At 45.0% G+C, this 27942-nt stretch overlaps 2 protein-coding genes and 1 long non-coding RNA gene across 3 annotated transcripts in view; all 3 read right to left on the bottom strand.

The window, feature by feature from the left end:
* Window positions 1-27942, bottom strand: part of LOC113017716 (NACHT, LRR and PYD domains-containing protein 12-like) — a 1242929-nt gene that overhangs the window by 741079 nt on the left and 473908 nt on the right. The gene's annotated exons all lie outside the window — the stretch shown is intronic.
* LOC145424010 (uncharacterized) lies at window positions 125-11508 on the bottom strand. Its single transcript, XR_013904960.1, has 2 exons — window positions 10895-11508; window positions 125-702 (listed from the first exon to the last, which is right to left on the bottom strand). It is a non-coding gene; the product is annotated as an uncharacterized LOC145424010 (long non-coding RNA).
* The window catches only part of LOC145423965 (protein NLRC3-like), a 46824-nt gene continuing 32133 nt past the window's right edge, over window positions 13252-27942 (bottom strand). The window contains exons 4-5 of the mRNA XM_080296800.1: window positions 14402-14575; window positions 13252-13726 (exon numbers count right to left, since the gene is read on the bottom strand). Of these exons, the coding sequence (XP_080152926.1) occupies window positions 13714-13726; window positions 14402-14575 (187 nt within the window). The 3' untranslated portion in view covers window positions 13252-13713. The remainder of the gene's footprint in view (window positions 13727-14401; window positions 14576-27942) is intronic.

Below are 27942 nucleotides of genomic sequence, written 5' to 3'. Positions count from 1 at the left end.
AGCAATAGAATAATATTAAACACAAAGTGAACCCGTCTTCCTTCATTAAATAGGTTCTTTTAGATGTTAAGGAGGAATTGACTTAACCAGGCTGGCGGAGAATGAAGACAACCGGACACCTGCGGCAGATGGGGAATCAGTGAACTTTTATTGAGACAGAGACAACCTCTCAACACAGCTCACATCAGGAGATTCCGAAGATTTGCTGTGAGGATGGGTATATATTCTCTAAAACTTACAGGAGGGGGTTGTGAGGAAAGTGCTGCATTAGCAGAAAAACAACTCCATAAAAGGAAATCGGCCTTGGGTGTTCTAGTCTCTTCGCTTGCAGATATCTTGCACCTGCAGGATGAGGCGATCGCTTCTTATCGCTCTCAAGGCCAAAGTCGTGAGCACATTTTTATTACACAGTTGCACAGTAACTTTAAAGCTGAACAATTATTTAAAGCTGAATAATGTTTGATCAGATTATATTTTCTTCAAATCCCCCTTTTGACCCATCTTAAATGGGTCAACACACAAAAATAAGTAACATTCAAAGGAACACAGAGACGTGTCGAAGCCTGGCTCGAAAAACTCCTCGGGTCTTATCATTTGTCTTTATCTGTCATTGCAGATGAGGAGAAAAGAGTCCAGGCACCACCCTGCCCAGGGGTCGGCTGCAAGCAGTCTCGGTTCCCGACGAAAGCAGTAACAGCTGTCCTGCACCCAAGGATACAACGAGTCAGTGCAACCAGGGTAGTGACACAAAATTAACAGTTCCTGTAACCCAGCAACCAAAAAGCATAAGTAATGATAAAAATGTGGAGAGTACAGAGTATACTATAATAATGAGAGATATAAACGTGAAAATGTGAAAGAATAAATCAACCGTAAAATAAACCCAGAACGGTAACTGCTAAGGACATTCAAAAGTGAATATGGTAAAACGTGAGGAAGGGGTGTGGAAAAAAACAATTTATATCCAGTGGTGGGAGTACACATTCGCTCAGGCTTAAGTCCGGAGACCCTGAGAACATCGCTTAACCCTCACAACCCGACCAGACACAGTTCAACCAGATATATCCTTCAAGAGGAAGTGGGTGAGGGAAACAATTAATAACAAGCCTAATACAAAACACCACAGAGAAACAACCATTCTAGAAGCATTTAAACAAGAGAAAGACGATAATGTTCGTCACCCTCACGATCAGAGTTTTCATCATCCGTTGGCGAGGAGGTGGGAAGTTGACTAGCCAATAAAGGCATCTGCCGGGCGAGATCCTTATCCTCAGGAGTGAGAGCTGTAACAATCAGTCTCTGGAAGAGGGATCGAATGCATGGAATACAACAGCAACCGCAGGTGACTAGGACAGCAACAAAAACTGAGATGGAAACTAGGATGGAAGCTACAAGGGCCTTATATTTGCCAAACATGTTAAGCCAAGAGTCCCACATGGCAGTATCAACGCCCGAGTGTTCCTTCATTTTAACAGTAAGAGCTGTGAGACCAGTAATAGCTTTAGTGAGGGAACCATCAGGAGCTGTGTTATTGGGGATATAGGTACAGCACTCCTGACCAAAAAGGCTGCAGACTCCGCCTCTTTCTGCGAGGAGAAAATCCGTTGCGACCCTGTTTTGGAAAGCCATTAGGGAAGTGGCAGATAACTGTGCATGCACAGCTTCAAAACCATCTCGAGTGTAATTAGCCAACAGTTGCACATTAAAGTGAATGTAGTTAATTCTGTCTACATTCGCATTTATTTCAACCATCCAAAGTATCGAGGCCCATCCTGCTTTAACCTGGTCTCGCAGTTTATATTCATCGGGGACCCCACGGGGTATACCTACAGCATCAATATAGGTTGGATTATGAGCTGAACCTGGGATTAGAGAACGTTTAGAGCGGCGTTCAGAGGAGGATGGGAGGCCAACTTCGTGTACTTCTATAGAGAGATCTACTGGAGTGACTAAAACAGGTAAAATAAGAGTTATGAGAGCGCAAAGACCTGACGCATCCCGAGGGAAACCATCATATAACTTGTTATTGCCACACCACCACCACAAATCAGCCCTAGCCGTAGGTCGGAAGTTTGGTTTCATAACCGTCATCTCAGTGCACCAAGAAGAGTTCAAGCTACCTAGTTTTACTGCATTGCCAGTCAGGTTAATACAAGTGAAATTGTTCACAGCTACATCTGAAGAAAAGAAAGGTGGTTTATTAGAGACCGAGCGTTGAGTTTTAGGAAAGTGGTTTTCCAGATATGAGCAATGACCTCGTTTTGTATTGTTCATAAGATGCAGGAGGCATGCACTATTGACTGGCGCCGGTACCACTCTTAAAGTGGGGCGGGCTCCCATACACACTATGCAGTCGGAAGCCGTCTTGTCAGCAGCTTGTTCAGCTAGTAGTAACCAGTTGTTTGTTGCTCCAGAAATACCGGTTAGAATTTGGAAGAGGTCATCTTTAGACATTTTATTTGTGTCTACAATGCGTATTCGGCCGTTTCTCCCCCCGTTTGTATATGTCACCGGAGGGCCATTAAAGGTGGGATTATCATCTTTAACTACAGAGCTTGGAGCTGCACCAACGCTAGGGCATATTTCCATTTGCCAATACAGGGCGGTGCGATCAGTCCAAGGGGCAAGTATAAATTGTTGACAGGAGGTCAAGGCCAGATCCTTTAGGGTAAAAATTAAGCCTGAAAGATCCGGTTTTTTTGCTATTCTGAGCATATTTTGGTTTCTCCAGTGCAAAGCCTGACCCCTAGAGTGCTTGGACCAATCGAGGTCCGTTTCTGACACTAAACTGGACCACTTCCACTGATGCCAACCTCCCAGGGTTATATACCACACTGAGGAGGAGAGATGTACTGCAAGGTTAAAAAGATCCCCCCCTTGGTCTTTGGTGACGGGAGTGACTGGGAAGCTAGCGAAATCTATTTCGACTACCCAACTTTTATTGTTGGGGACACAGAGAGTAATCATTCTAGTCGTACTTGGGGTACAGGAGGTAACCGTGTCTCGTTTCTTTCTAAATGGATCGGGCGTGGGCAAAACTGGAGAGGAAGTGGTGGGCAAGACCCTAGGGGCTACATTTGTCAGATTGGGACTGTCAGAAGGGGGCGAAGCTTTTGAACTTGAAGGTGTCAGAAGTGTCGGGGGCCCTTCACAGATCAGGATTATGCCAATGGGAATGAGACCCAGGGCCAGGAAGCAAACAAAGACGCAACATCTTTGCCTGCCTGTCATTTCAGGGGGAAAGGGCCAAGACATGTTTACTTAGCTTGGATGTCTTCTAATAGAGGATGATGGGGCACAGAAAGGTGGTCCAGTTCCCCCCACCTCGCCAAGGGCGTGTTCTAGGAGTTAAAGAGCAACAAAAAGTATCAGTGACACAACTTTAAATGAGCTTTCAGCGGTTAAAACTATTGCAATGTAAAATGTAAATCTTAAAAACTCAAGCCAATATAAAAGCAAAGTCATAAAAGATGTTAAAAATAGAAAAATAAAAATGTTTAGTTCAGTATGAAGAACACCCCCTTTTGTAACCAGCCGGCTTGTAGGTTGAGTTTTGGCTCCCTCAAGTGGTTGGTGATGCTGTTGCAGCTCCTTCTGACAGGTCCTTCTGCACCTCTCTCAAGGTTCTTCCTGGTTCGGTGGCAGCAGCGCACTGTGTGTAATGAAACCAGGTGTCACCTTTCCCTTCGAGCCTGACAGCGTGGGAGGTCCGCTCTGTTATGCGGTAAGGGCCTGTCCAGCGAGGCTCAGCCCACTTTCTCTTTGTGACTTTCAGGAGGACGTAGTCCATTCCAGGTGTAGCCGCCTCTTTCAGCTCTTGCTGGTTTCTTTCAGCGACCTGTGAGGAATACTGGGCAACAAAACTGCGGAGCATGTTATAATATGTCCTCGGATCGAGGTCTGAATCAGCTTCATCCGACATTAACAGGCGAGAGGAGGGGCCAGGAAAAGGCCTGCCATGCTCCAACTCAAATGGAGTGTAACCAGAGGTTTGATTTACTGAGCATCTTATGGACATTAATGCAAGAGGCAATGCCTTAACCCAATCTAATTTGGTCTGTGCACAGATTTTAGCCAATTTAGTTTTTAGAGTTTGATTCATCCTTTCCACTTTCCCCTGGGATTGGGGGTGGTAAACTGAGCCAAACTTATGTTTCAAACCTAATGCGGCTTCAACCCTCTGCAGATCGTGGTTCCTGAAATGTGAACCATTGTCCGACCTTATGACCTCGGGAAACCCATGCTGTGGTATATAATGATTAATCAGACACTTCACCACAGTTCCACTGTTTTCACTTGCTGTCGGCCAGGCTTCTGGCCAACCTGAAAATGCATCCACAGCCACCAGCAGGTACCTGTAACTACCTACTCTGTCCACCATGTCTGTGTAATCAATGATTATTTCTTTCCCTGGGCAAAGTGGGATGGGGAAGTACCCTGCTATTGGCTTGAAGGCGGGCTTGATTCCAAATTGGTTGCACTCCTTACAGGTTTTAACCATGTATTTTGTCATGTCTTTTAGATAAGGGTGCCACCAGGCGGCTAAGTTCCTCATCATTTGTGCAGGTCCCACATGCCCCACTCCATGTGCCTCTTCCATTGCTGTCTGTCTGACCCCTGGCGGTAGAATGGGCCTTCCATCTGGGCCACGCCAAACATCTGTGTTTGTGGCCCCTCTTGTTACCCATAATGATTTTTCCTGGGGGCTGGCTTTGTCCTGTAACTCTCTGATTGTGGCTAGGCCTAGTTGTATGGGTGGTCTTTCTGGAGGGGGTGTGGCTTCTGGGTCCATTACCATAATCAGGGAGGGTAAGTAACCAGCTGTCTGCTTAGCTACTAAGTCGGCCTGTTTGTTACCTAATGCCACTAAGTCCAATCCGGCACTGTGTCCTTTGCATTTTACCACTGCCACCTTAACAGGTAACAACAGTGCTTCCGCTAATTCCCTCATTTCTATCTCATGTTTAATAGGCTTTCCGCTGGCTGTCAAAAAACCAGCTCTTAGCCACTGCTTGAGCTCCACATGCACTGCTCCCACAGCATAAGCTGAATCACTGTATATATTCACTTTCTGTCCCTTTCCCATCCTTAAGGCTTCAATCACCGCTCTCAGTTCAGCTCTCTGTGCAGACTGTTGTCCTGTCAACTGCTCTGCTTTCACTGTTTTCCATCTCATGTCTGTCTGTTCCACTATTGCCCATGCAGCCTTCAACATTCCACTTTCAGTTCTGAAACAACATCCATCTGTGAACCAATCTTTTTCTGCATCCATTAGAGGTTCTGCCTGCAAATCTGGCCTGATTTTCTCCTGTACCTGCACAACCTCTTCACACATATGTGGTTCCCCTGATCCCATGTGATCAGCCATGTTTATGCCTTCATGTGAGTAGGTGATGTGTGGTGCTTCCAAAATGGTACTGAGGCGTCTCTGCCTGAGTGAAGTGAGTGTGAAGGCCTGTGAGGAGACGTAGGCCACCACACTGTGTGATGTCAAAATTTTTAGTGGGTGGTTCATCACTATGTGTGCTGTTTTCTGAATGATTTTTGCAAGTCCAGAAACGTGTTGTGTGCACGGTGGGTGGCGTTTTTCAGTGTTGTCAAGCATTACGCTTACATATGTCAACACTTTTCTCTCTCCCCCTTTTTTCTGGAACAGGATACCATTGATATGGGTTCCAGTTCCAGAAACATCAAGATGAAAAGGCAAAGCATAATCTGGCACAGCAAGGTCAGAGGCGACAGAAAGCTGTTGTTTTAACTTTATAAACGCCTGTTCTGTTTCTGTAGTCCATGAGAGGGGAGCAGAGAGGTTTCTCATGCCTTGTTCATTTACCAAAACGCGCAAAGGGGAAGTAAGGCCAACATAGTCTGGGACATAGGTCCTGCTGTAACCAGTCAGGCCCAAAAATGACAACATGTCTTTTACAGTTAGAGGTTTTGGATGGTGCAAAATGGAGTTCCTGTGTTCTGGGGACAAGGAAATACCGGACTGTGAGACCATGCGGCCTAGAAAAGAAACCTGTTTTCTTGCAATCTGTAGTTTGTTTTTGCTCACTTTAAAACCTGTGTTGGCCAGGTGGTGAAGTACCACTCTGGTGGCCTCCAAACAGATGTCAGCCGTGGGGGCAGACAGCAAAAGGTCATCCACATATTGTATTAACATACAGTCAGATGGTAGTGGGCTGGTTTGTAAAAGTTCTTTCAAACACTGATTAAACAGTCCTGGGGAGAGGGCAAATCCCTGTGGTAAGCGAGTGTAACGCCATTGTCGGCCTCTAAATGTAAATGAGAAAATGTCACGCAGTGACTCACGAAGTGGGAGGCAGAAAAAGGCATTAGCCAAGTCAATGCAGGTGAACCAGGCATGAGATGGTGGGAGGTTGGTCAAGGCAACATAAGGATTAGGCACAGGCAAAGTAGGAGTGCCAAGTAAGGCATTAATCCTTCTCAAATCATGTGCCATTCTGAACTTCCCCGTGCCTTTTTTCTCAACGGGTAGGATGGGCGTGTTCCACTTAGAGCAGGAGGGCTCCAAGACACCGGCAGTGACCAAACCAGAAATTGTTTCTGCAATCCCAGCCTCAGCCTCCGGTCTGTGTGGGTACTGAGGCTGCCACAAAGGGGTAGCAGATGACAGTTGAAAAGAGACTGGCTCCACATCAACTAAACCTACATCTGTGGGTCCAAGGGACCACAAACAATCTGGAAGAGAGTCGAGTAAAGGCGCAGCATCACAGTGGTCTGTGTGTTCTCTTCCATGTGACCCGCTGACCACTCCATGTTGCAGTGTTGAGGAATTAAAGCAATCATGTAAAATTTGGTATGTCTTGGTAGATGGAGAAAACAAAACCTGTGGGAGTTTTGTAGGTGTCCAGTCAGTGGCCGCAAGGGAACGTTTAACCATTCCACCCAGCTCCTTAGCCTGGTGTCCAGGATGTAAGGCCAGTGACACATGGGGAGCTGCCTCATCAGACATCATGTACCACTGTAATTGATCTGTTGTAAAAGTAACCGCTGCTGCCACTCCCTCCGGTGCCGCAAAAATGCACGACATGTTCAGAGACCAAGCCCGCCCCTCACACTGCTTTTGGAACATGTGCTGGTACCAGGTGGTGTCATGCCTGTCATAAAACAGTGTAACATGAGGTGGGTCAGGGGGAGGGACATAAGGATGTAGGAGTGAGAGCCACGGCCGCCATTGCTGAAAAGCAGTCCAAACTCCTGGTTCAGCAGGTGTTTCAACTTCCAATAATGCCCAGTAGATGTCAGCAGAGTCCGCCAAACAGGAGGAGGGTTGCAGCAGAAACTGACCACCTCCCTCTGGCCCATCAGAGCAGGGAAGTACAACCCCAGTAGGGAGAGTCACAGTTAGGCCTTGTGAAGAGCAGAGTATTGTGGCTCCTAATTTAATCAACAAGTCTCTTCCCAGTAAATTCACAGGCGCCTGTTTTGAACAAACATAGCTGTGTAACAAGGTCTGATCTCCAACCGTTGTGGGGAGGGGCACGGTGTAAGGCAGAGTTTTAGGTTCCCCAGATATGCCCACCACTGTAATCACTCTGTCAGTAAGTCTTTCACGAGCAACATCCTTAATGGTGGAGTACGTAGCTCCAGTGTCCACTAAAAAGCTGCTTCTTCTTCTATCTACAGTTATGGACAGCATAGGGTCCGCCGTTGTCCCTTCACCGTCCTGGGCAGTCTGTGGGGTGTCCTATAGCTGGGGACCACCCTCGTAGTACTCCCACCCCATCACAGGCATCTGTGGGGCCGGGGGCACTCCAACTACAGCACCACGAGGTCCACCTCTGTGGCCAGGATGCTGATAGGGCCCACCACGGGCTCCCCTGCCTCTTCCAGCAGCCGGGTTCAAAGGGCACGCTTTAGCCCAGTGTCCAGGTTGTCCACACCGGAAACAAACATACATCTGGCCTCCCCTACCACCTCCCATCTGACCCCTTCCCCTGAAACCACCTCTGTTTCCTCCAAATGGGGAACCTCTCTGCCCATAAGGGGCCGGGGAGTGATAAGCACCATACTGGGGGGGCTGTGGATCAGTTGGCCATGGGTTCGGATACAAATCAGGGGCAACTGGACCAGGAGGGGGAGCCGCAGCGGCCACAAGCTGCTTTTTAGGCTTGTCACCTTTTCCACCCAGGTCGTTTTTAGCTTTCTGCAGCTGAACCTTCAACAGTTGCAACTGTAAATCTTCGACGCTCTCCGCTTTATCATCAGACTTAATCTGCACTTTGTTAAGATTAAAAATCAAATGTTTCTTCCAGATTGCAAAGTCACAGTCCTGCAAATCAGGATTATCCTCCATTTTCTGGCTTACTGACTCCGGAATGCCCCTCAGCACCGCCCTTCTAAACCACATGCTCTGTGAACAAGTCCTACTGGGGTGATGACCTGTATGGTTCACCCAGTCTTCAACAGCCTGATTTAGATAATGGGTGGGATTTTGCTTTCCCTCCCATTTAAATTTCTGTAAGGTGCCTTGATTTTTGGGTGGGAATTGTTTGCGCAGGGCCGGTCCAATAAACCTCAAGGCCTGCATTAGTGGCACCTCGTTCTCATGCATGGTAGTACCCGCATTTTGTTCCAGGTCCGCTGCCTGAGATCGGGATGTGCACCTAGTTATAATAGCTCTAAAATCTCCCAGTGCGAGGTCCTGTCCAGCTGTGTATTTATCCAAACCAGCCAACCAGGCATTCCCTCCCTCCGTTATGTCAGGGAGTTTGTCCACTAGGGCCTGGACATCTCCGAATGAATAAGGTTGATACACTGGTCTACGTTGCGCTTTAGTCTGGACCAGGGGAAATATGCCTGGAGGCTGAGGCACAGGGCCCTTAGATCTAGTCTGATATCCTAAACTGGGAGGGGTAGAGGGGGGTGTATTGTTAAGGTCACTGAGTTCATCATCAGTATCCTCAGTTTCTTCCCCGCCTGGTGGGGTAGCAGTGTCAGCAAAAACGTGGGCTAAACTCATCTGTGTTTCCGGATCCTGACGGCCCACCAAAGACATGGTAACTGTGACATTTGGTGAAGTGCCAGGCTCAGTTTTTGCAGTAGCGGTCAGATCTCCTTTAACAGCGACAGGAGTGCTGGCAAAGGGGTTGGACCGGGAAAGAGGGGCTGACGCAACACGATTATTCACCTGGACCACTGACCTATGTTCATTTAAGCAGCTGCGTAATGCTGCTTCTTGATCAGTTAATTGTTGTTCAGTGGGTTCCTGTCTGTTCATTCGAACCGCAAATGGTGCGCTCGCAGGGGGGTCAGTTAGGCCCTCAGATCCGGTTCCAAAACAATGGGACATAGAAGAGGGGGCTCTACTACTAGCTGAGGATGTCGCCGACAGAGAGGAGCTTCCTGGGCAAAAATGCTTGGTATCTATGGGAGTTGGAGCTACGGGCGGTTCTTCTCCAATAGTCATTATTCCACCAGAGATATTAAGTACCGGATATATGCCTGCTGAGGGAGGAGTTGAGGCAGAATAGGGAGGTGGCTGAGACCTATTTTTCTTCATGTGTGGTTTTGCAGTTTCCCATAAACACACCCAGTGATTAAATTTAGCTTTGCGGCCTGCGTGCTTATCTGCTTCCTTTCTGTGTCTCACCCCGCTCATCACACCTGCACCTGCTGCTGCTGAGTTGGCTTCTTCCTCTTTCTCTTTTGCCTGCATAGCCTTATTCTGCCAAATTATTCCCCAGTTACCACTACTCCCCTCGTCCTTTCCCTTTTCTTTCATTAACCTTTCAGCTGTTTTCCTCAATGACTCTTTCTGCTTTTTTGCTTCTTTAGGCTGGTGTGTGGAGTTGATGACTGTCTCAACACATGTTAATTGTTCTCCCAATGTGCTAAGAATAACACCGGGACCCCAACCATCATCATTAGTTTCTCGATCTAATTCTCCATCCATTTTACTGTCAATGGAGGAGTGTTCTTTTATTGATTTTAAAGGAGAATTTGGGCCAGCTGGGTTTCTGCCTCTGTTAGGCACTAACAGCTGGGGCGCTGCTTTAAAGGTGAGTCAGCACTGAAATATCCCTTCAGGTGTTACCAAGCTTCTACCAAACCGGAGTCTGGCGGGTAACCTTGCCTAGAGCTTCCTGATAGGGGTGCTAGTTGGTTGTCACCTTGTTCACACGTCTCATTCACACTTCATACATTACCTGCAGTCACTCATTACCCTCCTTATGTATGTAATAAATGTGTAAAAAAAAATTCTATGTGTGGTGTATTATTTTAACCAAAAGAGGAACCTAGTTCCTTTAATTGTGTAATCTGTGAACAACGGAGAACCAAACTGTCCTGCCCAGTGTTCCACAGCAAGCATTCAGCGTGTATTTATGTGTGTCCAATATCAAACAGAACATCAAAACATTTAAAACACTAAAATCATCGGGGTTTTAAGAAGAGATCCGTTTTCTCCTATTGATCAAAGGGACCCCTCCTTTGGACTCCAACCAGTACTTCTCCTTTTTAAGTTTTAGAGGATCTTTTCTAATAAAGTCCTCTGGGCCTTCCTAACCCTTCTGTAGTTTAGAGAATATTACTAAAAAATATTCTCAAGGCCTTTAACCTTTTAATTTGTTTAGAAAGGCGTTACTAATAAACCCTTTCAAGGTCCCAGACCTGCACTGAGGTATGTATCCGACACCGGAGAGCAACCCGTCGGCTGCAACCGTGGTCAGACCTCAGTTCACTCTTATCTTTATTCACTTATTCACTTATTTCTTATTCACTTATCTCTTATTCACTTATTTCTTATTCACTTGTCTGATTCTCAACAAGCCTTAAGTAAGCCAGACAATTTTGGTTATGAATTACTAGGAGTTTGGACACTAAGTATTTTTATAATGTTCAATATAGCAGAAATAAAAGGTCTGCTTACCTTGTTTTTGTGTGCACACAGCTTTTGTCCAAACTCCGTTCACTCAGACCACGGCCGAAGTCCTCCCATCCGTTCCAGTTGACCTGGAGCGGATCCTGTTCGTGACGCCAATTGAAGGATACAAAAAAAACAACAACAACAGCAATAGAATAATATTAAACACAAAGTGAACCCGTCTTCCTTCATTAAATAGGTTCTTTTAGATGTTAAGGAGGAATTGACTTAACCAGGCTGGCGGAGAATGAAGACAACCGGACACCTGCGGCAGATGGGGAATCAGTGAACTTTTATTGAGACAGAGACAACCTCTCAACACAGCTCACATCAGGAGATTCCGAAGATTTGCTGTGAGGATGGGTATATATTCTCTAAAACTTACAGGAGGGGGTTGTGAGGAAAGTGCTGCATTAGCAGAAAAACAACTCCATAAAAGGAAATCGGCCTTGGGTGTTCTAGTCTCTTCGCTTGCAGATATCTTGCACCTGCAGGATGAGGCGATCGCTTCTTATCGCTCTCAAGGCCAAAGTCGTGAGCACATTTTTATTACACAGTTGCACAGTAACTTTAAAGCTGAACAATTATTTAAAGCTGAATAATGTTTGATCAGATTATATTTTCTTCAAGCAGCATAAAATCCTCAGCAGGCTGGGTGAGCTTGCGTGAGCTCTCTGTGGAGGCTGTTGCAGCTGAGATGGCTCACCCGAGCGGTGCAAACTTAGTTACCTTCAAGGCTCCAGAGTCAGCTGAGGTCAGCAGCTCAGCCTCTGGGGAGGTTACAATCCCTGGAACAGCCAGGTCTCTACAACCAGAAACAGTCTTTGCATGTGCAGCTTCAGAACCAGACTTGAAGTTCCAGTTAGTGTCCGATGTCCCAGAAACACTCAGGTGCTCACTGAGCAATCTCTTGAGGCCAACACTCAGAAAATCAAACAGTCTTTGAGCCTTTGTGGGAACATTTATCGTCTCTGCTGGAAAGGTGGAAACATCTGGGAGATGCAGCCTTAACACACTGGGCTTCACAAGTCCTTGGAGGCAGCTCACTAAACTCAGGGATGCAGACAAAATCAGCACTTGCAGGAACACAATGTGCCCTCTCACAATGAGCTTGGAAGCATAAACTGAGTTTTCCTCACTGACTGTTTCAGACAGGATTGTGGGAGCAACACAAAAAGCAGCTTTAGCTGGAAACACACAGTTTAGTGTCTTTGCTGCTCGCTTTAAGTCACAATAAACAGGAAACTCATTGTGTCTCATGTCAGAATCACTCATATACAGGACAGGAAGAGGCGGAGCTTATTTCCTGCAGGGAGAGGTTAGCAGTCTGTGTCTTTCTCATTTCTGACTCCTAAAGAGCTGAAAAACACAGGCTGTTATTGGCTGGCTGACACTGGGATTAATGTCCTTGAAGCCAGCAGTCTTTAATGTCCAGGTTCAGAACGGGCAGGTGAAAAACAGTCCTTTATGTCCTCTGATGTTCAATAAACTGTCCTGATTACTGAGGGAGCAGAGAAAGTGTCTCCATCACTCACCACAGCTGGATGCTCTGAAATCCTGGAATCCAGCTGTGGAGAGGAGCGCCGGCGGCGTGGACGCAGTTTAGTAATCAGGGAACGGGAGACAGGAGGGAAACACAGCTGGGACCAATTACACACACGAGACAGGAAACAGTAACACAGGACTGTCAAAGTAAAACAGGAAATATAACACAGAGTCCAAAGTAAGGAGACGTGGGACACAGTGAAGACACAGAAACAGAAACCAGAACTATAATCACAAAACAAACTCAGAAACATAAAGAGTGAATCAGCTGATTCAGTGTTTGTGACAAAAACATGGATCCTGGTTAATAACTTTTATTTGTTTGTTTCTGTATTATTTTGTGTATCGTTCTTATGAGCTGTTGTTTTGTCAGTGAAATATTATTTCATTGTTTTAAGCTTTTTGTTGACTTTGAAGTGCTTAAGTTGATATTTTTGAACATTTAATTTGTTCGATTATTGTCGAGTCGATAAAACTGTCAAACGCACAGCTGCTTCCAGCACGGCCGGAGGAGAGGTGGCCGAGCAGACGCACAACACACACAGCTCACAGGTTTGCATTTCTAGATATTGCAGATGTTGCAGAAATTGAGAGTAAAGAACTCAGAGATCCAGCGCTGTCTCCTGCCCCTTATTTATACACCACAACACAACGACAGGCGTAACTCACACAAACGGGTAACATGAGGCTCAGATGCTTTGGACGTGTTCACATATACTGGACACAGAATGATGAAGATGGAGCTGCAGGAAGGAGGAAAAGAGGAAAAACACAGAAAAGATTCACAGATGTGGTGAAAAAGGACACGACAGCTTCTGTTTGTTAGTTTGGTTTTTCTTTATTTGGTAAAGATTCAGAAATAAAGAGAAGATCACATGTTTGAATATTATATTAACGTTCTGTAATTACAACAAGTTGTAAAATCTTTCCAGAGTGAGACAGAGACTGTGCAGAGACTGTAGAAGGACAGAGCAGCAGCAGAGCAGTCCAGATACACTGATGATCCTCTGTCAGATCCAGAGGGACACACAGGGCTGATGCTGGACTCTACATTGTGTCTGACAGTGGAGCTGTTCTCAGAGCAGTTCACTCTGCAGCACTGACAGTCATCTGCACTTCATTCCTCTGTCAGTCACTGCTGGATGAAGCTCTCCTCTCCACCTCCCAGTAACATGGCCCAGTCAGAGCGTCTCTACACACAAGCTGCTGCTGCTTCAACCTCTCTGGATCATCAGGACACAGCTGCTCCTCTCTCAGCACACACACCGTCCTGTTTACCATCATAACCTCCACCTGCAGAGAGAAGGAGGAAGAGCAGAGGAGATAAACGAGTGTTTCCAGAGACTCTTCATCAGCTGTCAGTCAGTGATGCAGCACATCCAGTATAAAGAGCAGCAGGGACGTCAGTGCTGGGACTGTACTAGGACTCATTGTTGCTTCACTTTTTCTAATCTTTGGATTTTTATTGAAGTTGCTGAAAATGTTTTTCCCTCCTAGTTTGAGTTTGGACTTTCATTCATTAGAAGAACCTTGGTGTGTCCACTCTGAGCTCTGTAGGAACCCCAACAACAAGCCCAACAATCCAGATGGACGGTTCCAGCTGTTAACTGGAGGAATTCCATCCAAACATCTGCTCTCACTAAATTCTTCCTCACCTACAGACTGTGTTCTTCACTGCTTTAAACTTGGAAATCAATGCAGTCATTGGTCTGCGTGCTGCTTTGTTCAGAGAGCTGATTGGCTGTTGACAGTGTTTGATCAGAGCGTGTCAGCCGTTACTATGGTGACCATAAAGGTGAGAAACAGGAAGTGTTTGTGTCCAATCCTGAAGCCTGTCACCGTTCTCCTCTCACAGCTTCACTGAGAAGCTGCAGCTTTACAGGAAACACTGGATCTTTGTTTCATACTGACTGTGTTTAGTACAATACTGCTGACAGCACCACCCACTCACTCCATCACTCTACTTACTCCAGAGTCTCCAGTCTGTAGTCTGGACTCTTCTTAAGATCAGACAGCTGCTTCACATCTGGATCCTTCAGGTTGTTGAAGTACAGGTACAGCTGTCTCAGATGGGAGGGGTTGGACTTCAGTGCTGCTGCCAGATAATCACAGCTGATCTCTGACAAACCACAGTTCCTCAATCTGTATAAAGAATGAAAGATGTAAGTTTATTAGACAAAGTGCTTGAAATCATTCAGTGTTTCATCATCTGTTCAGAGCTGAAGAAGGTTCAGAATGTAGAAGTTTAGAAAATGGAAACTCCAAACAGCTGAAGCCAACAGGAAGCAGCTTCAAACAGGAAACTGTGCAGAGTTTCAGACTATATGTCCTGATGCAGCCAGTTGGATTTTGGAGATTTGAATCTCTGTTCTGTGACTAAGTCCTTGAATCATTTCTTCCAGTTGGTCCAACAAGACAGACTAAGTATTGGACATGTGTTGTGGCTCCATCAGGGGAGCTTCTAAATGTGATGTGATGGCCCCTCTGGGTCTGTCAGGTCACAGCACTGAAGAGAGCTCAAACTGGGCACACAGCTGTTCCAGTCTGGACCAAAGACTCTATACTGGGACTGAGGGACTGCTTTGACTGCACCCACTGGGACTTTTTAAAGGCTCATGTTCTCACTTAGATCATCGATTTCTACTGACATTTCTTTCTGGGAAAAATGGGGATTACTTTGGAAACAGGAAGTATTTTCCCCAATAAGCAGCCCTGGATTAGTAAATCACTCCAACATGTTCTCAGGCAGAAGAAGCTGTCTTGTTATGAGGGAGAGAAGAAAAAGATTGAGGCACAGAAACCTGTTGAAAGAGAGATAAAGCAGCTAAAATCAGGTGTAAAAGTAAAGCAGAGGATGAGCTGAATAAAGGACACTCAAGGCTGGCTTGGAAAGGAATGAAGTCCATGGTGGGGATGCAGAACAAGGAGCAAAGATGAATGTGATGCTGAATCAGCAGAAGACTTGGACTCATTTGATTCCAGCTTTGATATCATTGATTTCAATGAAGAGCTTTGTGATTGTAGCAAAGGGCTGGTAGCTCTGAGAGTCCCACTGATGAGGTGTTTGTGTGGAAATCTCTTAGTGGGACCAAAGAGAGAAAAAGCCCTGGTCCTGATGCTGTGGGAGGGAAATGATTGAAGTGTGCTGTGAGGAACTGACTGGGAGATTTTCACACATTTTCCAGTCCTCCTTGGAACAACAGGAAGTTCCCAGCATATGGAAACAAAGGTTAAGTGTCCTATGGCACTCAGTGATGATGGTGCTGTGGCCCCACCACCTCCACCTCTTTGTAAAGGAACTAACTGTAATCTGAAGCTTCAAATGGAACTAAGACTTCCTCCACTAGGTGGCAGTGTCTGATGAGAAAGTGTTAGTGGAGCTGGCCTGGAGTCAGAAACAGGAAGATGCAGGATTTGGGCTGAAATGGGCAAAAGTGGTTAGCACTAGTGCCTTAGAGCAAGAAGGTTGTAGGTTGAAGCTTGTTGGTCAGCTGGGCCTTTCTGTGGAGGTTGGATGTTCTCCCACAGTCCAATGAAATGCTGCTTAGGTTCATTGGTGCTTCTACATTGGCTGTAGGTGTGGATGTGAGGGAGTGCTTCTCTGTCGCTCTCTGTTGGCCCTGTGATGGACTGCTCACCTGTGCAGGTGGACCACGCCTCTTGCCCTATGACAGCTAGGGCACAGGCTGCAGCCCTGTGAGCCTAAGCTGAATAAACAGTTAGCAAAAATGATCCATAGATGGCCTGAAATCCCCCAGTTAGCAGTTTGGTAGATAGCTATGACATGCTAATCCCATCCAGCAGCTGTATTCTACCTGTAAGCTGATCCCTGCTGAGCCAAAGCACTTTTTCATATACAAATTACAACCTTTAATAGAAACCTATTGGTCAGCATCTTATTAGCCTGCTGTTAGCTTCATTCCACAGAAAACTGAGAGAAACTAACAGAGTTGATAAAGAATAAAGAGAAATGTGCTGATTTAAAGCCTTTGAAGTGCTTCAGATGATCTCTGTCCACTTCTGTCCACTCATTCATTCATGTAAGCTTTCTAATGCAGCTTTGATCTTCACAGTCTGCTTGATGAAACTCATTCTAAGCCTGAATGTCAGAGTGTTCCTCCTTCTCTTTCCCATCATTCATGCTGGCAGTGGAGGAGATTTGGATGTTGGACTGTGTTTTGGATGATGTGTGTATGTTTGTGTTGGACTGCTGTCTGTAAAGCAAACGCACATTTTGCTTTGGATTTCAGTGTCACACAGACTTTAAGGTGCAATGAAGAGTTTGAGAGTTTCACAGTGAATTTTCCAGTGGAGGATTTTTCTTCTTCTTTGAAGGTTTGAAATGTGAACATTGTTCTGCTGCAGTCAATGGACTAAACCAGAGAAGAAGAAAACAGACTTTACCATGAAGATCCTCAGTGTGGATCAGTATAATATCAGCCGGATGTCTGCAGTTTAGTGTCAGCACAACTTTCACATCATATTCATCTCAGCACAACTAAAACATGCTGACTGACCTCAGAGTTTCAAGTTTACATCCTGGACTCTCCAGGAAACCACACAGATGCTTCACTCCTGGATCCTTCAGGTTGTTTCCCCACAGGTCCAGCTCTCTCAGATGGGAGGGGTTGGACTTCAGTGCTGCTGCCAGATAATCACAGCTGATCTCTGACAAACCACAGCTCCACAATCTGTATAAAGAATGAAAGATGTAAGTTTATTAGACAAAGTGCTTGAAATCATTCAGTGTTTCATCATCTGTTCAGAGCTGAAGAAGGTTCAGAATGTAGAAGTTTAGAAAATGGAAACTCCAAACAGCTGAAGCCAACAGGAAGCAGCTTCAAACAAACACAACAAGAGAAAAACTCTGAATGTTTCACATTAAAGTCGTACATTTCTCATAAAAACAGGACAAAGACTTGAAAAAGTCGTGTTTTTCCTTCCAGGAACCACATGGCTTCACTTTTAAAGGTGAAGTGTGACAGAAATGGACATATTTGAAGTCCAACACCTTTTTCCAGTCACATTATTAAAGCAGACAAACTACAAGCTCATTTTCATTCCAACAAGTCATCTTCTGACCTGGACTAACAACACTGGTCTCTATGTGCAGCTGGCTGTGAGACCAGTGCTCAGGGAGCGTCTACAAAGTGCAACACTGAAAGAACATCACACACTCATTTGCTTCCAGCACTTTCACACAAACATCTACTGTCATCATTGTCACCAAACTCTGTGGATCCTTTATTGCAAATTCAAATGGGATCAAATGGTCAGACAAAAGAGGGTTATGAGGAAATATGATGAAATGTTGTGTATTAGCAGCAACTTATTGAATCTTTTTCCTCAAAAACCAAACAAAATGATTGACAAACATGTTTTTACAAACTCAGTGTTGGACTTGGATCAGCAGGATAAGCTGATGTTTAAAGGCATTTGAGTCTCTCTGTATGAGAGTCCAGTTCTTACTCAATATTTATGGATGATGTTCTTTCAGTGTTGCACTTTGTAGACGCTCCCTGAGCCTCACAGCCAGCTGCACATGGACCAGCTGACATTACCCAGCATTAGAGGCGGCTGTAAAAAATTCATGTTCCCATTTAAATGGTTTTAATTTGAATAAAACGATGTTGATTCATTCAATCCTGAATCGATGTTTAATATAAATGTATTTTGCCAGAATCTCAGGTTAAAGCTCACAAACTATTTCAACAAGCAGCAAACAGCTAAAACAGTAAATGAGAGCAGCTAAACACACAAAGATGGAAACACAGAGCGTGGATCGTTCACTCGACGGCGCGTACACGGACACGCCGTCGGGGCTGAAAGTGGACAGCTCACAGATCCTGAAGCTGCAGGTTTCATCTGTCTCCAACCAAAACTGAGTGAAGCAGCAGCAAAAGAAGATCCAAACTCTGCTTCACGTTTGATCAATATGCTCATGAATTCTCTCTGACTTTGGCTGTTCCTGCCTGCACAGCTCTCTCTCTCTCAGTGTACTCCAAGAACAGCTTCAAACATCTGTTTCTGCATCATTCACTGTTTATTAGCCACCAGTCTGCTGTTGTGTTCAGTGCTGTCGGCCTCTGACAGTAAAGCCTCATTTCTGCTGTTCCATGGAAACTTTTTAAAATGATGACAGATTACAAACTCTCAGCTGTGTCTGTAATCAAACCTCTGTAACTTTGCTTCACTTCAGCAGCATCAGCTCATGTTCACATGTTGCTTCATGGTTTGCTTCAGTTTTTGATCGACTGCAGAATATTTTGAAGGTTATCTGCTATAAAAAGCCAGAAGAGGAAAATCTGCTTCATGTGTTTCTGTTTGATCCTCAGTGACTTTGACACAAAGGCCTCTGCTGTGATGATCACACCTCTGATCAAGTCTCACAGTGTCACAACTGATAAATGATCAGAGTTAGAATATTTCTGACTGTCTGCTGTGTGCCGTGACCTTTGACCCTCTAGAGACAGTCAGCTGTGGATTATTCATTGTTGTGTCTGATACTTAGAACTGTGAGGAAGAAGCTACACAGTTAATCAGGGTCCCCTCTCTCTGAATCAGGAAAGGTGGGCAGGCCGCGTGTGGGCCGCGGGCCATACGTTGAGTATCACTGTTTGAAATGTGAACATTGTTCTGCTGCAGTCAATGGACTAAACCAGAGAAGAAGAAAACAGACTTTACCATGAAGATCCTCAGTGTGGATCAGTATAATATCAGCCTGATGTCTGCAGTTTAGTGTCAGCACAACTTTCACATCATATTCATCTCAGCACAACTAAAACATGCTGACTGACCTCAGAGTTTCAAGTTTACATCCTGGACTCTCCAGGAAACCACACAGATGCTTCACTCCTGAATCCTGCACGTTGTTCTTAGTTGAAGAAGAGTAGTCATTACTCAGGTCCAGCTCTCTCAGATGGGAGGGGTTGGACTTCAGTGCTGCTGCCAGATAATCACAGCTGATCTCTGACAAACCACAGTCCTTCAATCTGTATAAAGAATGAAAGATGTAAGTTTATTAGACAAAGTGCTTGAAATCATTCAGTGTTTCATCATCTGTTCAGAGCTGAAGAAGGTTCAGAATGTAGAAGTTTAGAAAATGGAAACTCCAAACAGCTGAAGCCAACAGGAAGCAGCTTCAAACAAACACAACAAGAGAAAAACTCTGAATGTTTCACATTAAAGTCGTACATTTCTCATAAAAACAGGACAAAGACTTGAAAAAGTCGTGTTTTTCCTTCCAGGAACCACATGGCTTCACTTTTAAAGGTGAAGTGTGACAGAAATGGACATATTTGAAGTCCAACACCTTTTTCCAGTCACATTATTAAAGCAGACAAACTACAAGCTCATTTTCATTCCAACAAGTCATCTTCTGACCTGGACTAACAACACTGGTCTCTATGTGCAGCTGGCTGTGAGACCAGTGCTCAGGGAGCGTCTACAAAGTGCAACACTGAAAGAACATCACACACTCATTTGCTTCCAGCACTTTCACACAAACATCTACTGTCATTATTGTCACCAAACTCTGTGGATCCTTTATTGCAAATTCAAATGGGATCAAATGGTCAGACAAAAGAGGGTTATGAGGAAATATGATGAAATGTTGTGTATTAGCAGCAAGTTATTGAATCTTTTTCCTCAGAAACCAAACAAAATGATTGACAAACATCTTTTTACAAACTCAGTGTTGGACTTGGATCAGCAGGATAAGCTGATGTTTAAAGGCATTTGAGTCTCGCTGTATGAGAGTCCAGTTCTTACTCAATATTTATGGATGATGTTCTTTCAGTGTTGCACTTTGTTTGGCACAAAATGAAATTATTTGGCCTCTCAGATGCTTTTAGAGATTCCCAAATGACTGATGATGACATCTCTGGGGTCTGATTGATAGAAAAAAAATCTCTTTGAGACCTTTTGTAACTGACAAACTCTTCATCTGCTAACAACACTGAGTTGAATCTCCATGGCTGATAGTTGGAGCAGGCATCAGGAATACACATTGAAAAAACAAGAGGAGAAATCACCAGAGTCTTATAATCACATTCTGTAACTAAAGGGAGACGTTTTTCTATACAAATATATGTTTTATGGACATTAGAAAAAAAGAGAGTATTGATGTGAAGCAGGATTATGAAATCTCCATACATCAGCCAGCCCATAATTATCAAGAAAGCTCTGAATGACGCATGCTGAGTTTGGACTAAGTGTACTTTTGTGTGAACTGTGGTCCATAGCAGATAATGAGCAGTTTAGGTCTCCCTCAAAGATGATATTGTGTGATGACATATTGGGGAGCCGCGCAAAGACATTAGTGAAAAATCTGTGATCGTCCCAATTAGAGGCGTAGATATTTGCTAAGATCAAAGGAAAACCATAAACTATATTTTCTGCACTTAAAATCCTGTAATTTTCTCATAAATCGACAGTGCGCCTCATGGATGAATTCTGGTTGTGCTTACTGACCTCGAACCGATTTTATGTGCTACACGGCGCTCAGAAACCTTTCAAAAGATGTTTTGGTACGACTTTGCTCAGCTACGAGGCCGCACCGCTTGATGGATTGTTGGAGCATTACAGCTACGAGGAGCCTCGCGGAGTGATACGTACTCTGCTTCAACGTAATATTACTGTATTGAGTGTGTATAAGGACCATAAATGGCACCTGTAAGAGACACGGTTACAAAGAGGGTTTCAAACTCCAGGCTGTCAGTCACGCAGTAGAACCTGGGAACAGAGCAGCTGCTTGTTATTATGCTCAGCGTCTGTTTACATTTTGACTGCACGATTGTGAGCTTTTTGTTATGCACAAAAACAACATTGTTTTCTTTTATTTATGGAGCATTATTATTTAATAAATGCTGATCATTTATTCCTGAGTAATTGTTTCATGTACATCTACGCTGTATGTTAATAAATGTGCCTGTGTGAGATTTGGGACACAGCTTTGACTAAGAACTCTCTTTTTGTTCGTACTTTCTGGCTTCAAAAATATCGAGATATATATCGTATATCGCCATCCAGCTAAAGAATATCGAGATATGAACTTTGGGTCATATCGCCCAGTCGTAATATTGCAATAGGTTGTCCGTTAAACTCAAGCGGGGCTTGGGCCCTGGCACGGCGTAGCCACACAATCCTGGTAGTAGTGACGCTCGGCTATGACGGCGTGCGGGTTACCAGCTGGCTTTCTCAGGATAGGGCTCCTGTGTGAGCGGTCGACAATAACGTCTTTATCCATACCCAGCACTTCACGTAGTAGCACGGATACGGCCGTGGAGGAGCTCGAGTCCAGGCCCTCTGGGATCCCTATGATGTGGATGTTAGCTCTCCGCTTCCTGCCTTCATCACATTTATCCTTCAGGTCAGACAGCTCCTCCTTCATACTCTCTACTGTAGACTGCAGGGTGGTCACCTCATCGCTCCACATTGACAGCCCATCCTCAGCTTCTTTCACTCTAACCTTTACTCCATCAACTTTGCCGCACGTCGCCGCCATGCTGTTAGCGATCTCATTTCTCAGTCCTTGCACGTCAGCCCTTATATTGTCAAAATCTTCTTTCAATGCATTTCTGACTTCTTCTTTTAACAGCGTACTAATGTCCTCTTTAATGGATTGAAGAAGCTCCAGTTTTAGAGCAGTAGGATCCACATCACGCGCGTCTGTTGAGTCTGCTCTTCAGCGGCCGTAGAGCTGGACGCTGCCCTTTGGCCATCATCGATACTCTCGCCCGAGATCGCACCGGGGCTAAAATATTCACCTGCTCAGCTGTTTTTGATCAGTTTGAGCCTGTGTGGTTTGATCAGGTGGAGGAACGATGTGATGCTATAAAGACATCATCTTGTCCAAATGATGTTGTTCCAACACGTGTTTAAAAAGATTTTAAAGGTTGTCGGTTCCGACATCTTAGCGATTTTTAACAGCAGTCTTAGTTCAGGTGTTGTACAGCCTGTTTTAAACATGCTGTTGTACAGCCTGTACTAAAAACCTGATCTGGATCCTCTGTCCGCTCAAACTTCAGGCCTATTTCAAAGCTTCCCTTCCTGTCGAAGATTTTGTAAAAGATTATATTTGTTCAGCTGCAATCTGTTGTAAAGGTTTCAGTCTGGTTTTAAAGCTCTTCACAGCACTGAAACTGCACTTTGGAAAGTTCTTAATGATCTTTTATCAGCCACTGATCAGGAGACTCCGCTGTGCTTTTGGATCTGACCGCTGCCTTGACCACAGCATCTTGACCTCACCATTGGAGCATGGCGGCATCAAGGGCGCTCTATTAGACTGGTTCAGCTCTTTTATTAAATCGCATTATTACATTTGGGGCTTATATTTGACGGCAATTTGAAAAACAGCTGAGCTCAGTTGTACAGCGGTCTTTCTTCAAACTGAGGCTTTTATCTAAGGTGAGATCATTTCTATCTTTTAAAAACCTTGAACGGGCGATCCACGTTTTCATGACGTCCCAGCTGGATTATTGTAACTCCTTATATGTTGGAGTTAGTGGGACCTGCCTGGCAAGACTGCAGCTGGTCCAGAAAGCTGCAGCTCGTCTTCTGACACAAGCTCAAAGACATTTATCGTCCCAACAACCACATATACGCTGGTCCCTCGCTGTAACACAGTTCACCTTTGGCGGCCTCGCTGTTTCGCTGATCTTTTTTGTGCAATTTTGCATGTTTTTGTTTTTTACAGCGCATTGTGTTCTGCGTCCTGATTGGCTGTAGACCATTGTCAGCCAATCTCGTGCCGTGTCTCCTGTACAGTACAGAATGTGTTCAAATTTACAGCAGTGTGACTCTGCAGTGCTGCACTGTATGTTTGTACGTTTTGTCCCAACAAACAACAATGATGACGAGACGTTTTGCACCTGTGGTAGCAGCCAAAGGCAGAGGAAGATGCTGACCATCATAGTTTCAACAAGGAGGCAAAAAGGTTGTAACTGTCCACAACAAGAACATCGTAAGGATGGAGTCAGCTTTGGCTTTGTGGCTCAGTGACCGCAGGAAAAAGAACATCGTGCTGGACACCAACATTATCTGCAGAAAAACTCAAAAGCTTTATGAAACTTTACCTGACAGCGAGGAGCCCAGGCCATGGACGAGTGCTCCTCACACAGAAGCTCATTTAATGCCAGCAAAGGCTGATTTGACACGTTTCAGAAACACTTTGCTTTCACTCTTTAATAATGAACTTATTTTTCTATGAAGGTTTGAACTTTGTTTAAACAAGAGAGAAAAGTGTGAAAATGTTCATGCCTGTCTGAGAAAAGTGTAGAAAGTGTGCAGTGAGGGTTTAACTGCCTTAAAACTTCTATAATACTTGGAAAACATAAAGCTGCTACTTCATTCTGAGACTTATTTTTAGAACGTAACTCGATAAACGAGCGACCGCAGTAATGTATTGTGTTTATTTTGAAAACTCTCAACAGGATCTTCAGATTTATTTTGAAAGCTTTATCTGGAAAACATACAAACACATAAGCAGGAAACAAAGAGCGTGATATGAAACGATAGACGTTTTCATATGGTCATCATATATACATCGTTCTATCGAACAGCCCCAGCTCCTGCTGTCAGTCTCTGTAAATCTGCTCTTAAAACACATTTGTATTCACTGGCTTTTAATACAGCATGAGAGTTATTTGATATTTGATGTGTGATATTAATATTAGGAGTGATTTTAATAGTTATTTTGGATTCTTGTACAGCACTGTGGTCAACGCTGCTGCTGTAATTAATGTGCTATAAACACATAAACAATCTGCAGTTAAACATCCAAAACTAAAGATGTGATCGCTGCCTTTAGAAAATGTGCTGATGCACAAGATATCAGCTCCATTAAGGTGGAATGTGGCCGTGTTAGAAACATGTTGGAAGAAGTTTGAAGCTGAAACTGTGAAGCTGAGAGTGAAAGAGCTCCAGCGTCTGTCACAGGAAACTTTCTTATTTCCACACTGATGAAAGCATCAAGCTTTGATTTCCTGCTGCTTTTATTGAGTCACACTGTGAAACTGAGCCACAGCTGAACCAGCATCCCTGTACAGCAGACACTTACAGCGCTTGGCTGCTTCCATTGGACCCTCTGCACAGAGCTTCAGTTTCCTCTTCTGGTCCCAAAGTGCAGAACAACAAGGTTTCAAACAGCTTCGTTCCAGCAGCATCAGCCACAGACATGCAGAGAGAATCCTTTGGTTGTGTTGTGTGTTTGCATATCTGCTGTCTGTGTTGCTTTGTGAGGATGGATCATCTCCTGCAGCTCCAGATAAACAAGCTGGACCTGAACCTGGTAGCTTCACTTAGAAGACACTTGTGACGGGAACGTGTGAGAAGTTTTGTGCAGACAAGTGTGGATTTAGAGTGTGGGACGAGCTCTCCACAGTCTTTGTGGAGATCCACATTCTGCATACTGCCTGTGAGAAGCTGCAGACATTTGTCCTCCAAATCCACTGAGCAGCTGCTCGTGGTGGTATTAGCTTCATGTGTGCGTGTTAGCATGAAGCCTCGGTCACACTCTGCTGTGGACACGGTCACGGACAGCTGGACGCCTGATGGACGAGTCGTCCTTCCTGTTAAACTTCTTTGAGCATGAGAATAGCATAAGAAGCTCAGTGGACACTGTTCAGTGTTTTAACTCTCGCTTTCTGATGGGTTTAGATTTTATTATTGTCATTTGTATTAGGAAATATTTAACCATATATTCTTAGAGGTGTATAATCAATTGTGTAGTGATAGGATGTGTGATCTTTAGCAGGCTGCAGGGGCTTGGTGTGTATTCCACACTAGAATGCACACCCACATCCTGGGAGCACGAGAGAGGTCGTACCTTCTCTTATTGTTTTATGGTAGGATTAACGTAGCTACGTCTGTTCTAGTCTAAGTGCTTTTTGTTTAGATGAACTGCTGGACTTCCTCACCATGTTATCTAGGGTGAACCATCTAGGGTGAAGGGGGGTCTACCCTCTTCCTGACCAAGGATGTTATATGACCCTTTGATCAGCAGTACCCCCCCCACACACACACACACACACACACACACACACACACACACACACACACACACACACACACAGTATTCTTTGTTCACATGTATACCTATGTGAGATGCTATATGTTAATGACCCTATGCATATTCATGTAACCACAATAAAAGGAGTGCTATGGGGAGCCTGGCTGAGAGTCTGATGGTGGTCAAGTGGTGGAACGACGCTTGGCTCCAGCCAGGTCTCCCTCATGCATGAGTAAACCAGAGAACTTTGGTGCCTTGTGTCTTGCTTTTTGCTGCGTAGCAGATTGTCCTTAACGTTCCAGTGGATAGGTTCAAACTACAAACCTATCACTTTCACTTCAGCTTCACCAACAACAGCACAAGCAGAGCAGCCCACTGCCTGCATGGCTGGGACAGCGCCCCCTGGTGACTGTAAACCACTACAACATGTAGACGGCCGTCTGCAGGCTGGATGTAGCACCACCGCAGAGACGTGCTGCAGCTCTGTTTAGTTACCCAGCTGACAGCAGAGGCTGTAGTTTACTGTTACCAACATGGAAAACTGAAGCTTCACCAGCTGGAGCTACAGAGCTGGAGAACAAAGGAGACTGAGAGGCCAGAATGATGTGGGAGGAAACATCAAGAGCCTGTTTGAAAGGAGACACATGTGGATGCTGTGCCAGTCTGTGGTCTGTCAGAAGTCAGCTGAGTCACACTGCAAGAAGCTGCAGAATCTCAGAGGAGGAGATTTGGAAGTGTTTGTGGGACAAACTGGACTCAAAGAAAGAAGATGTTTGTGAAGTCTTTGGTGGAGGTGAGCAGTGTGAAGCAGAACACATGCAGATGAATCAGGAGGTCAGCATCAGTGTCTCCTTGTGGTGGACGGTAAAAGAATCAGAGCCAACGCTCCCGTCCACCCTCGGCATGAAGCAGTGCTGTTTCTGAAACAGGAGGACAAGTCCAGAGAAGACAGAGGAAGCAAAGATGAGGGTGGGACAGGACAGCAGGACTTCCTTCACACCTGCAGCTCCATCACACTGCTGTAGCTCCTCTTCATCACACATGTACCTGCAGCCTGTCTTCAAGTCCAGGAGTCACCTCCACACAGTGTAGAAGCCTCCTGTGCAGACCATGGAGTCCAGCCTCTGTCAGGGAAGTCGGCACTAAAGCCTGAAAGACTTCAATCTGTCTCTGCTCCACCCGAGAAAGACCAGCACCGTACTTGTTGTGCATTCAAGGAGGGAACATCAGCGCTGCATCGTGGGAACAACACCGCAGGAACAAAGACACAGCACGGCCGATGAAGGACGAGGACAAAGGAAAGGTGAGTGAGAAGACCCTGGTGGTGTGGACGGACCTGCAAGGGCTCCAAGACTGAGGAGCAGAGACGTCCATGTACCAGCTGAGGATGCTGCAGTGATCCAGGGAGCTCGGTCCAATCTGAGGCCGTGTGAACTACGTGGACCACAGTTTCTTCACAGACTTCAGCCACGTGAACATCTGGAGATCCAACAGTGCACGAGCTGTGAGCCATCAGCTGTTTCTCTCATCAGCTGCTGTAATGAGAGCTGCTGGAATCATCTCGAGCAGCAGGAAATCACTGATGTTGTTTCTAACCAAAGATATGGGACTGAGCTCCGCTGTGCTCCTTCTACTTTCATCCAGATAGAAACTGCTACAGTCTGCTGATTATTGCTTTGCCTCCATCACACGAGCTCTTTATCCTGTTCTTCACTCTCATTGGTTCTTTGTCTGCTTGTTTTTACAACAGTAGTCTTCTGATTGGTCAAAGGAGACAATCAGCTGTGACTAAATGTAGCTCCTACAGCAGTGATGGGAATAACTACTGAAGCTAATCCAGTATCAAAGCTCAGGAATCAGCAGCTCCCACCTCGTTTTCTTTCAACAACTATTTTTAGCTGCTGTGTTTTTGTGTTTCTGCAGACCTCAGACATCCTGCTGCTCTGGACAACTTTTTCATTCTTTTGTATCATTATTTTGCTTTTCTTTTATTATTATGTTATATGTATTAATATGTGAAACACTTATTCTTTGTGTTTTTGCTTTGCTCCTGTCAAACTGCTTTAATAAAATCTGCTGCAGTCTAAACTGTGGACGTTCCCTTTTTAACCCTTTGTGAAACAATAAAGGTTTAAATCTGAGTATTCATCTATGTTAGTGTTTAATGGGTCTAATAGGTTGCTTTGGCCTTTCCCAGTAATATCTTCCCTTGCAGTCTGTGGTCCAGGCTTCTAAAACCATCCCAGGTTAACAAGAACTACAATCTAGAGGAGAGCTGCCATAACAGGTGTGACTGATGAGATCTGACCTGCAAGGTTACTCAGGTTTGTTTGTATCAGGACAAGCAGGGAAGCCGCCTGGACGTCAAAGTAGTTAGAGCTGGGCGAGTGTCCTCACCCACATCGGCTTCACAACTCTGCATCATCTACTGAGTAAAACTCAGAGCATCAGAGATTAGAAGGTCTACAAAGAGCTGAACCAGACTTCCTGTATAAAGGTT

Source organism: Astatotilapia calliptera, chromosome 23 (genome assembly GCF_964374335.1).
Source record: "Astatotilapia calliptera chromosome 23, fAstCal68.1, whole genome shotgun sequence".
Taxonomy (NCBI): domain Eukaryota; kingdom Metazoa; phylum Chordata; class Actinopteri; order Cichliformes; family Cichlidae; genus Astatotilapia; species Astatotilapia calliptera.
This window is presented reverse-complemented; position numbering and strand designations above follow the sequence as displayed.